Here is a 12,060-nt window from a genome sequence, read left to right as displayed (position 1 = left end):
TCACACTCAGCGTCTGGAGGGTGGATGTGACAAGGGCACATGGAGGTATTGTAGCTAGCCGTCGGGGCTAGAAGAGCTCAGTATCCACACGCAGTGAAGCCCGTTCGTTGAGTTCCGCGGCCTCTCATATTTCTTCCACTGTTGTCTTAGGACCCCTGCGAGGACAAACGCCACAAAGACATCTGGTCCAAGGAGAAGACATGTGACCGCTTCCCAAAGCTCCTTATCATTGGCCCTCAGAAAACAGGCAGGTCTCTCCACCCTTGAGCCAGCCCTCCTTACTCCCTGCTGTCTGGCCTGTGCAGTACTGGGGACCACCCAGCCAAGGTCCCACTTCCCGTTGTCCCTCCCAGAAGTAGGAGTAGCGTTGGGGTGAAGAGAAATCGCCTGTCGGTGTGGAGGTGGGACGAGAGTGGAGGATGAGCGTGGGACTCTTGTGTTTGTCTAATCACAGCCTCCGGGAGCTTTCCCTGCGTCCCCCCGGTAGTCTTGAGTGTAGGCCGAAAAGGAAACTCAGATCAGTTGCTCTGCAAGTTCAAGTTGAGCCCGGCAAAGCTGGTTAAATGCAAAGTGGACTGTAATCCATTAATCACGCCTGCCAGAGGTGCATGATGAAGAAGTAGTGGTGTGATTGCTAATGACTTGACATCCACACCACACTCAAGGCACAAATGGCTACTCCCATTTTACAGAAAAAACTCCAGGCTCAGAGAAGTGAAGGGGCTTCCCGTAGCACGTTTAGCAGTTCTAGGTCTTGAGACTTGGTTTCCGTGACTTCAAAGCTGGCTCTTACTCACCAAACTTTGCAGCCTTCTTCTCCTCTGGGTACGCTCACTGTAGCCTATAAATGAGGGTCACACCACGGGGAGTGGATGAGGAAGGAGGAACCAGAAGAAAAGACCCTGGAGCCAGTGTTCTTGGCTCTAGGATAGTTTCACATTAGCGCAGGGAGGGTTGGAGCCCCTTTCTCTTGGGCTGCTCCCAAGTACCAGAGTGGACAGAGGCCTAGAGCTGGAAAGGGCCAGCAGAGCCTCTAGCTGTGAGATTCTGCAGAGACTGCACTCAGTTGGACATGATTGTCAGAGTGCAGTAATGAGAAGGGTCCTGAGGTCAAGTCCTGTTCAGTGATAAAGGAGGCCGTGATGTCTGAAAGGGGCACAGAGCTGCCGGGTCCATAGGCAAGCTCTGGACCTGTCAGCTCTTATTGTACAAATGTGGAAGCTAAGTCACAGAGAAGGGAAAGGACTTCCCCAGGGCCTCCCAGTGGACACTGGTGAGCCAGGCCCAGAACCCAAACTCCACCTTTTTGTTTGGGGTGGGCTGTGGTCCTCAGTGGCTCCCCTCCTCCAGGTACCACGGCCCTCTACTTATTTCTGGGAATGCATCCGGACCTAAGCAGCAACTACCCCAGCTCAGAGACCTTTGAGGAGATCCAGTTTTTTAACGGCCACAACTATCACAAAGGCATCGACTGGTGAGTGGGCCTCTGTGCACAGCAGGACGGGAAGGCCATCATGGAGCCGCATGGGGAGGTCACAGTGGACACAGCAGGAAGCAGCTGGTGCTTGCTCACACACAGCTAAAGTTCCTGTAAACAGGGACAAGGATCAGTGACCCTTGAATCATGCTGGGAGGATGTTGTCAAGGACAGGGCGCTCAATGGGGAAGCCCTTTGCCCCTTTGCATCATGGCCTGGGTCGTAGACTGCTGAGGTCGGAGTGTAGCCCCCCTCTTGCTTGCACAGGAGCATCTTGCCCCCTAGAGGAGGGGAGGGAAGATTCATGCAAGGACCCAAGGTCTGCTGGTGACAGAGCAGGGCTGACATCCTGGTGTGCTGGCCGAGAGCTGGCCTTGCCCCCTGCGTGGCAAGCTGTGGAGACAGGTCGTTCTTGTGTACTCTTCTGACGCGCTGGCTGGCCTTCAGGGCTCCTCTGGGCAGGCGGTGACAGTCATGGCTTCCCACCAGAGCCTTCCACGGGGGTGACTTCTGGTGTTAGTGGAGGCAGCATGCATGGTATTACTTTCTAGTTTTTCATTTTGCATCTTTCCCTATTATTACCTTTTAAATTTTCATATGTACATGTGCTAGCATTATTTATCATGGTTAAGTTAACAGGTTATCTCGGTGGAGGAATTACGGGTTTTTAAAAAATATTTTTTCTGTATTTCTCTTAATGACTTATTGTTTTTCTACACATCTGTCTGTCTTGCCCGTGTATCTGTCCATCCATCCATCCATCCATCCATCCTCTATAATCTCTGACATGTCTGGTCTCTTACCTGAAACCTCTTGTGGCCAGAGAGATTGTTGGAAGCCAGTGCTTTCTGGATTTGGAGAGGTAACGTAGTGCAAAGCCAGTACTTAACTTCTTCAAAAGAGCCTGGGGCAGCGCTCCAGGGCAGTGCATTAGCAGGTCTGTAGCAAAGTGTGTGAATGCTTATTTATACCTGATAAGATAAAGAAGTCGAGCTTTGCTGCCAAATGGCTTTGCTATAAGCTTAGGAAGCAAAGCTCTTGCTTTTTGAGCTTTCTCGAGTTACATGTTACAAACAAAAAAGGTACAGAAAAAGGAGAGAGGACGATCCTTGGCCCCATACTCAAGATTCTGATTTTGTATGGAGGCAGAGCCTACTGAGCACATGGTGGCTGTGAAAGGGTCCTTGGGACCGCTGTGGAGAAACTCTGTGTCACAGGACAGAGATGTTATGCTGTTCGTTGGGGTTCCCCCTGCTTCCCCTGGGTCCTCAAAGTTACATTCTGGCTTTACACGAGTAGGTGCCTTGGGAGGGCCTGGACAGTTCATAGTTTTCAGGATGGCGCATAGGGTAGAGGTGGTCATCATTCGGGCAGGCAGGGTGTGGGACGTTGATTTGGAAAGCTGTTCTCTCACCCACAGCAGGCTGGGGAGGGGGCACACGTGGCATGAGGTGACCCCCCCCCTTTGTCATTGCGAGGGACTAGAGAGCACTGTTGCCGTAAGGAAAGCAAGCCTGCCCTCTAGAGGCAGCAGAGGGCGCTTTCCCGGCCAGTGGGTCCTCCTGGGACCAGAGAGCTGCTAGCCCCTAGCCCAGAGTTGGGCCTGTGGGTTTAGGTGCAGAGCATCAGACTGCTGGGATCTGAGGTTAGGCCAGAACACTACCACTCTTCTCGGAGTCTCAGACCCTTCGACACCACAGCCTCCACTAGAAAGGAAGGAATTTGGCATAGCGAGTTGGCCAAGTTGCTGTTCCCCCGAGTGCCGCTGTGGGGAGACTTGCTTTGGCCCGAGCAGCTCTCCCTGCTCTCGGAGGAAGGCCCTGCACAGCATCCGTGGGCCCCTTCCTGCTGGGCATCTCCTGAGCGGCCCACTTTGGCCTCCCGCAGGTACATGGAGTTCTTCCCCATCCCGTCCAACACCACCTCTGACTTTTACTTTGAGAAGAGTGCCAACTACTTTGATTCTGAAGTGGCGCCCCGGCGGGCAGCTGCCCTGTTGCCCAAGGCCAAGATCCTCACCATCCTCATCAACCCTGCGGACCGGGCCTATTCTTGGTACCAGGTGAGCAAGGGTGGTCTGAGGCTCAGTGCAGGGTGCGGTCTCTGTCTGACACTCAGTCACTCAGCGACGCCAAGGAAGCACCTGCATGGGCTGGCCCCGAGCCAGGTACCTGGTGTGAGGTGAGTCCTGGCACGTCCAGCCTGACGTGGATGCAGAATGCCAGCCACAGCTTCACGTGGGGTGATCCTGGCACCCACAGGAGGTGGAGACCAGGAGACCTTGGGACAGCTTGGCCTTGGCATCTGGACTTATGCTGATTTCCCCACAGGCCACAGCATGGGTGGAAATGGACACTGGGAGGCCAGGGCGCAGGACCTGCTGTTCTGAGTGGGCTGCACCAACACCTGGCCCACTGGAGGGATGGATCCTCCTTCTTACTTGAGGTGGATGAGAGCTAGAACTTCTCTTTGTTTCTGTGATCTGATTTAATTTCTCTTTTCTTTCTTCTTCTTGTTTTGTGTGTTTTTTTTTTGAGACTTATGTAGTTCAGGCTGGCCTTCAATTCACTATGTAGCCCATGCTGGTCTTGAACTTGTGGTGATCCTTCTGCCTCAGCCTCTGAGGTGCTAGGATTGCAGGTGTGCACCACCATGCCTGGCCTGATTTAATTTCTTCTGTGTGTAGCCCACAGTGCTCACCAGGATGCTGTCAGCCTGTTGTGAGTGCCTGGGGCCTGTGTTCCTCTCTTGCCTGCCAGCCGTCTTATGCCACACTATGTGCTTTGATGTGGAAGTGGGCCTGGTACCTAAGACTAGAATCCTGACCACCCTTGTGAAGCCAGCAGGCCAGGCCTGCTCTTGGTGTCAGGGGACCCCCGGGCCTTCGTGCACGGTTCCCGGGATGGCGTCAGCCATCCTGGCTGTGAAGGCCTCTTCTGTAGCTCACTGTCCCTCTTTGAGACTCTGCCTTGGATGCCTTGGTGGCTGCTTCCTTGGGGCCTCACAGTGTCCCCCTCAGTGCCAGCAAGTGCAGTCCTCCTTGCTCTTGTCCCTTGGAGCCCTTCCCCTCTCAAGGGTGTGGAGGAAGCCTCCTCTTCCTCTTGTTCCCCAGGACTTTTGTTTGTGTCCTAGTGTCCATTTCTCCTGTGCGCTTTGTCTCTGTAGAAAAATCCAAAACACCACAGGCTGTTTCTCTTCACATTCTGCCACGTGCTCACCCACTGCTTTTGTGAGGGACAGATAAGGGCTTCAAGCAGCTGTCAAGGCAGCCCCCTGGTCTGTACTGTGAAAATGCTCAGGTTTGGCCCCTCACTGGCTCTTCACAGCAGTTTCCTTGAAGGCAGAGGGTGTTGTGTCCCTTTCACACCAATGAGAAGACCCGGTCTCAGTGCGTTTCATCTGGTGGGCTTCTGAATCCAGTCTTCTATCTCTGAGACCTATTCTTTCTCCCGTCCATGATCACAGCGGGTTAGGGAGACGAGAAAGGAGGCCATTCCTACCAGGGAAGCCAACAGAGGACTGGAAGGAGCGGAAGGGCAGCTGCCTGTCTTGGCAGTGAGGTCAGGAGGATGAGGTCTTCCTGCCCTGGGCTGTGGTGGCCCTCAAAGGGGCCCGGGATTAGCCTGGGAGGGGCATCATCCACCTCGTGGGCATGTCTCCAGGCTGTGATCTGCACTGGGGATCAAACCCAAGGCCTTTACACTGAGCTACATCCACAGTACCTTTTTCATTTAATTTAATTTTTTCCTAAGTCACTAAATTGCCCAGGCTGGGCCTGAACTTGCAATCTTCCTACCTCAGCCTTAGCCACGCACAGGGGAATTATAGGTGTGCAGCACTGTGCCTAGCCAGGAACTGGACTCTGAGAATCCTGCCGCTGCTAATGGCCCACAGAATTACTTTTGGTGACTCAGACTCGGCATTTCTCCCTTTACAGTGCTCCCCAATCTGATTTCCATAAAGGAAAATGATCACTTTGGGGCAGGTGGCTCCGATGCTATTGCTAAGACAGCCAAGCCCTATTTCTGACGAAGACAGAGGGCAGACGGTGGTGGTGTTTGGGAGAGTCACTTATTTTTACTGCGTTTATTGATGGTTACCTTCTATATGTGGTAGCTCATTCTAGTTTTGTACTGGGGGGAAGTTTTCTCGATATGAGTTGATGTGGAAGGAAAGGTGAATCACTGTGAAAGAAACAAGGTTGACATCAGCATGTATCAGTCTGTGGTCAGGCAGCAACCTCAGTAAGGCTACGTGAGTGACCACTGCTGGGAAACTCTGGTCCACTCTGATCCCGTCTTGCGGTGATCGGGGGCCAGTGACCCCCGAGGCCTGGCAGTAGTGGGAGCCGGAGCTGGGACTGCAGCACAGGAGCTCCGTGTGACACACCCACCTCTCCCCTTGCCCGCAGCACCAGCGTGCCCATGATGACCCCGTGGCCTTGAAGTACACCTTCCATGAGGTGATCACAGCTGGACCTGATGCGTCCTCGAAGCTGCGTGCCCTCCAGAGCCGCTGCCTGGTCCCCGGCTGGTACGCCACCCACGTTGAGCGCTGGCTCAGCGCCTTCCACGCCAACCAGGTAGCCTGCCGGGCCCTGAGTGGGCACACTCGGCCTGAGTGTGGGGTCCAGACAGCCTTTCTCCCTTTCCTTTCCAGATTCTGGTCTTGGATGGCAAACTGCTGCGAACAGAACCTGCCAAAGTGATGGACACAGTGCAGAAATTCCTCGGGGTGACCAACATCATCGACTACCACAAGACCTTGGCGTGAGTATTGCTCTGACCTTCAACAGGGGACTTCCCTGATCAGGCATCGGTACCATAAAAACAAAGGCTCAAATAACTGTGGGAAAAACAGTTAATTAGAGTCAGCAGGAGGAGTGAGGACAGCACTTCCCTCACGGCTGTTTGGTAGTAAAGGATTTATTCCACAGTTCTGGCCACAAACTGAGTTGGACAAGAACAGAATCAAATTCAGTGGTTTGATTTGGTTCTCATCCAATTTGGTTTGCAACCACAATTGCAGAGAGAACCGAGGTACCACTGTATTAATTTGGCTACATCTTATTAGTGAAGACATTGACTGAGAAGGCAGGAGCTAGCCTGGCCCTGTGGTGCTCACCTGTCATCACAGCACTCTGGGAAGCTGAGGCAGGGAGATCACAAATTTGAGCCCAGCCTGGGCAACTTACTTAATGAGACCTTTAAAGAGAGAGAGGGAGAGAGAAAAGAAACAAAAAGAGAAGAGGAGGGAAGGAGAGGGGAGGGGAAGGGAAGGAAGGGAAGGAGGCTGTTGCTCAGTGCAAAGGCTCCAGTTTCAGTGCCCTGTATCGCAGAAAAAGTGTGCGTGGAGGAGACGTGTTGACAGACAAGGCCGTTCTCCAATGAACCCTCCCTGGAGTTCTTTTCTGCACATTTTCAGAGTGTTTTATGTAAGTCAGACCAGCAATGAGCACCCTCCCATTACCAGAGGTTTTCCTAGCATTAGACTTTGACTTAAAATAGAATTTATTTTTTCTTTTCTTTTTTGGGGGGATACTGGGGATCAGACTTGGGATCTTGCGCTTGTGAGGCAGGTGGCAGCACCACTGAGCTAAATTCCCAGCCCCTTAAAATAGGAAAAGGAAACCAGACATATTTTGTCAGAGCTGGTGGGGAGGCCGTTCTATGGAGGGTCAGTGCCAGGCTGCATTCCAGGGGCAGGGGCAGGGGCAGGAGCAGGAGGGGCTGCCCACCCACGCTGTGTTCGGAGGAGGGACGTACTCGGCGGGAGGAGGGGTCCCCAGAGAAGAGGAATCGAGTCACCCTCTTCGCTGCTTTTCTGCAAAGCTTGAAGCAAGAGTGTTCCCTCCTCACAGTGCCGGAAGCTGAAGGTGGAGAAGGGAGAGCAGAAAGGAGAGGGCAGAAAGGGGCAGGAGGCGAAGATCTGCCCCTTCCCCCTGAGCAGAAAGGGGCAGCGTCTCGGGCGCAGGATGGGGCGTCAGATGCCGGGGCCTGACCCCAGATCCATCGCTTAGCCCTGTGATATTGGATGATTCTCTGAGCTTGGGAGCCTTGCTTTCCTCCGGTGTGAATCGGGGAGGAGGAGAGCAGTTCCCACGGCCTGGGTTCACTGGATTGGGTGACGGCGCATGCGTGGAACACGCCCCCATGCTTGGCGCGAACCACGTTCTGGTTGTGGTAGCTGCTGTCAGCGTCATCACTGTCATCATCACTGACCCCGTGACCCCGTCTCCCTCACCTGCCACGAGTGCCCAGTGCTTCCTGCTCGGGACTCCGATGGTGCCCATGCTGGGGCCAAGTTCTGATGCCTGCTCTCCCAGGGCCGCTTCCACACTCATCGCCCAGAAATGCCCTGGGAGGCAGGGTGGTGTTGTGTACAGAGGGCTGTCTCTCTCTCTGTCCTTTCTGAAGTTTACTCTGAAGTATAAAACGTCTACACTGAAGTGCAGGTACAAAAACCTTTGCATTTCTTGTTAAAATACAACTTACTGAAAAGGAAAGACCCCCCCCCATGCCTTTTTTTCCCCCTACCTTGTTGTCACTTGAAGTTGGTTTAATAAAGAAGGCTTTTTGGGTTTAAAAAAAAAGGCAGCTCATCACTGAATTAGAAATTCTCCAGCGACAGCTCCCAGGATCGCATGGGATGGGCAGGTGTCTGTGTTAGGGGTTGCCGGGGAAACGGGTGGCTAGCTTGAGAAGACTCAGCACGTGTGGGAGCTGCCCTGGGCTGGCAGGAAGGGCAGGCAAATTTAGAGTAGGGGTAAGACTCGGGCCAAGAAACGGCAGACATCAGTCCTGCAGTCGGCACAGGTTCAGGGTGTGTGCAGAGCAGTGGGTTCCCGAGCCCCTGGGTGCTGCCGCTCCTGGACGTGGCCTTCGTGGAGGGCGTCTGGGAGGGGCTGGCTCTCACCCGCAGGTGTCCCCCACTGCCACAGGTTTGATCCAAAGAAAGGATTTTGGTGCCAGCTGCTCGAAGGAGGAAAAACCAAGTGTCTGGGCAAAAGCAAGGGCCGGAAATACCCAGAGATGGACCTGGATGTAAGTGGTGGGGTGCAGTACCCGCGGCAGCTGGATAAGTGGGAGGGGCCCCTGCCTGGGGACAGAGCAGACCGGTGCCCACCATCCCTGTCCTTCATGGAGGGCTGTGCTGTGGGGTCTGAGGGCGAGGCAGGGGCGAGCACAGGCAAGCCTGGTGCAGCAAGAGGGCGCGAGTCTCAAGGTGGCCGCAGAGGCTGGAGGGGTGAAGAAGCTTCTCGGGGCGAGGCAGGGTCTCTGGAGTCAGGATGCAGACCCATGGGAAGGAAGGTCAGGCCGTTCTTAGAGGACAGCCTGTGCAAAGCAGGCTGGGAGTCATAGATGGCATCTTATGTTTCCTGATCCTGTTTGCCTCTTTCTTTTTACACAAGGTCTTGCTATGTAGTTTAGTCTGGCCTCGAGCTCACTATATAGCTCAGGCAGGCCTCAAACTCACAGCAGTCCCCCTGCCTCCTCAGCCTCCTGAATGCTGGGATCACAAGTGTTCACTGCCACGCCTGGCTTGCCTCTAGTTTTGATGAATGCACCTCTCTCTCTGTCAGAAGAGTTTTGACTATGAGCTACCTTAGTGCTCCGCTATCCAGGCATTTTCTTTGGAGGCTACAGTCTAGGCGGGGATTCTGAATGAATAAGCAGTGTGTGGTGCGGTGCCAGCAGAGTGGCTGTGTTAGAGGGGCCAGCAGCGGGGCCTCCTGTCTCCTCACACGGCCTTCTCCCTCTGCAGTCCCGAGCCTTCTTGAAGGACTACTACCGGGACCACAACGTTGAGCTTTCTAAGCTGCTGTACAAGATGGGCCAGACGTTGCCCACCTGGCTGCGGGAGGACCTCCAGAGCACCAGGTAGCCATGGCCACCACTGCCAGACTGAACACCTGTGACAGCCGGGCCGGACGAACCTGCGGAGAGGGAGCGAGCCGGGCTGGCCAGGCACTTACGAGCAATACCCTGCCGAAGCCCACGCAGGGCCGGGAGAAGTGAGGCAGGTCCACAAGCGCCTCAGAGCCTCCACTGCTGGGTCTGTGGCCTACTGGATCTCCCAGCACCAGAGGTCCATTCTGTTCACAACCTCCCCGGAGAAGGCCACTTCCCGATGGTGGAAGGCCACTTCTTGGTGGGAGGGAGTTCACGAGACTCTCTCCTGTCCCTCACTGTGTTCTACCAACCACCCCCTCTTTTTCATCCCTGTCCCTGCTCCAGCAGGGTGTCCCCTCAGTATTAGCTGCCATATTTTCCCTGTCCTCCAGACAGTAAGGGAGAAGAGCCCAGCTGGGTCTTTTGCCAAACCAGGGAGAAAGACTGGACATTTCCCTGAGTGTTTTGAGCCAAGGCCTTCACAGGGGTCAGCTGGGTGCCAGGAGTGGTTCTTGGGTGGATGTGAGGGTGGCCATCTTGAGAGAACGCTGCACCAACAAACCAGGGAAAGACTGGACATTTCCCTGAGTGTTTTGAGCCAAGGCCTTCACAGGGGTCAGCTGGGTGCCAGGAGTGGTTCTTGGGTGGATGTGAGGGTGGCCATCTTGAGAGAACGCTGCACCTCCATGTTTGGCTTAATACTTTCCCATCTCACCTTCCCTCCTGGGAAAAACAAATCTCTGATCCCAGCAGTTCCCACCCAGTCCTCGAGGCCTCTTCCAAGGCTCGGGGCACTGCCATGCCATTCAGGTGCACTCAGGCCTTGGTCCCTGTGGCATTTCCTGTGGTAAAGAGCTGAGGTGGGTCAGGAGTCTGCAGTACACGCAGCCCCATGTGCACCCATCACCCTACCCACCGCCTTGGCGGCAGACACGCCGGAGCTGCTGAGGCTGCCGCCTGCTGCTCGGCCGACTGGACCTGTGGCCGAGGCTTCCCAGAGACCCCCTAACCTTTCAAATACTAAGAAGCTAAAGTATTTTAATATTTTGTTTTTTTTTTCTTGGTGCCAGAGTTCCAACCCTGAGTGCTGGGGTCGCACTGTGTTACATATATATACATACATTGATATGTATATATATGTATATATAATGTGTATATATATATATTCTATTTTTTGGTTGGGTTTGTTTTTAATTCAGTCTTATACAATGGTGGTAAGCCCCCGTATCAAGGTGTCATATCTGAGTGCTAGAGAGTGAGCTGTGGGAAGGAGGCTGTGCCTTCGGCCTGTCTGGGCCTCCTGGAGATAGTGTGGCTGTGCCCAGGGAGAGGCCTCTGTTCCCTCTCAAGTGCCGCTGTCTTGGGGCCACCCCAGGGAAACGGGCAGTGACACAGGCAGGGTGGACCAGCTCCCTCCGGGGAGACTGGCTTCACGGGCCCAGTGGCCTGGGGGAATTGGGCCAAAGGAAGTAGCTGGGGCTCGGGTGGGAGCCCTGGTCCAGCCGGCCTGTCCCTCTCCCCTCACATGGTGCTAGGTTGGGGGCTGCCCCAGGAGTGGGGGGCCCCGGGACCCATAGAGCTGTCTCCGGACCTTTGCAGACCTGGGACCTCTCAACTCGCTCCTGCTTTGTTTTTGCTCCTGCCCCCATTTGACAATGTGAAGTCTGAGGCTGGGGTGCCTCCCATCCCCCCTCAACTGCCGATTCAGCTCCCACCTTTGCCCACCCGGGAAGTTCTTCCTCGGGAGCCTTTCTTATTCCAGAGACTCTGGCATCTTGGGTTGGACGGGTCCTTCAACAGATTCAAAGCAGGTCCGGCGGAAGGGGGCCTGCTCGGCCGAGGTCACCTCTGGTGGGCAGCAGGGCTGAGACTTGAACTCAGGGCCTCCGATTCTGAGTCCAGTGCTCTTCTTCCAACACCACACTGCCTCTGAGCCCGCTGTGGGACCTTGCTCTGCCAGGCTGCAGTCCCTCCCTCAGTCACAGCTGTGGTCTTTCCAGGACATGGGGACAAACCACTCTTCCCAGCCAGGTGCCTTTGAGTCTTCTCACTCCCAGTGTGCATTTGCTTCTCTGGTCCTCCCCAGGGTGGGAGGCCTTCCCCAGCCTGTGCTCCCAGCTGGTTCCCTCTCCTCACATTCCCACTGGGCTGGAGAAGGAGGTGGAAGGTCGTGCAACCAGTGTTGCAGTGCATACGGAGGGCAATTTCCCCTGGGGCCTTCAAGCTTGTGAGTCCTGGCCGAGGGCCTAGTGCTTGAGGACAGGGCCACTTCCTGTCCTCCACTGCTCACAAGGACAGCTCCCAGAGTGAGCAGGACTCCGTGGTGCAGGCCCAGAGCTTCCCTGCCCGCCTGCTGGTGGGGACTGTTTGCTGTCAAACAAAGCTGGCAGCTCCGTTCCCTCTGCCCCCAGGCTCAGGTGGCCACAGGCAGGGTAGAGACCCCGCAAGCACCAAGGAGAGAGCCTGGATTTGGGCCCAGACTCCTCTGGGGGTCTCAGGACTTGATCTGCTGCCTGTTCTGTCCACGGAGTCATTGTTGCTATGTCCCTTCCCACTTTTCTCCTGGGCCTAGACACAGACAGGACTTGCTGCATGGGGGTGAGCAGAGGGGGCTCTGCTGTCCTGGGGGCTCTCAGCTAATGGCCCCAGAGACCCCTGTGAGGTCCCGGGCTCACGTAGGAAGCCAGAGTA

At 55.0% G+C, this 12,060-nt stretch overlaps 1 protein-coding gene across 5 annotated transcripts in view; it reads left to right on the top strand.

Moving 5' to 3' along the window:
• Positions 1-9,918, top strand: part of Ndst1 (N-deacetylase and N-sulfotransferase 1) — a 54,777-nt gene extending 44,859 nt beyond the window's left edge. For all 5 annotated transcript variants that reach the window (XM_010627185.3, XM_033766587.1, XM_033766590.1 and 2 more), the window contains 7 exons: positions 151-247; positions 1,351-1,474; positions 3,365-3,539; positions 5,889-6,059; positions 6,137-6,246; positions 8,418-8,520; positions 9,242-9,918. In XM_010627185.3, coding sequence (XP_010625487.1) covers positions 151-247; positions 1,351-1,474; positions 3,365-3,539; positions 5,889-6,059; positions 6,137-6,246; positions 8,418-8,520; positions 9,242-9,361 — 900 coding nt within the window. In that variant the 3' untranslated portion in view covers positions 9,362-9,918. The remainder of the gene's footprint in view (positions 1-150; positions 248-1,350; positions 1,475-3,364; positions 3,540-5,888; positions 6,060-6,136; positions 6,247-8,417; positions 8,521-9,241) is intronic.
• Positions 9,919-12,060: the final 2,142 nt, after the last annotated feature.

Source organism: Fukomys damarensis, unplaced genomic scaffold, assembly GCF_012274545.1.
Source record: "Fukomys damarensis isolate Sample0158 unplaced genomic scaffold, DMR_v1.0_HiC HiC_scaffold_3, whole genome shotgun sequence".
Lineage (NCBI taxonomy): Eukaryota > Metazoa > Chordata > Mammalia > Rodentia > Bathyergidae > Fukomys > Fukomys damarensis.
This window is presented reverse-complemented; position numbering and strand designations above follow the sequence as displayed.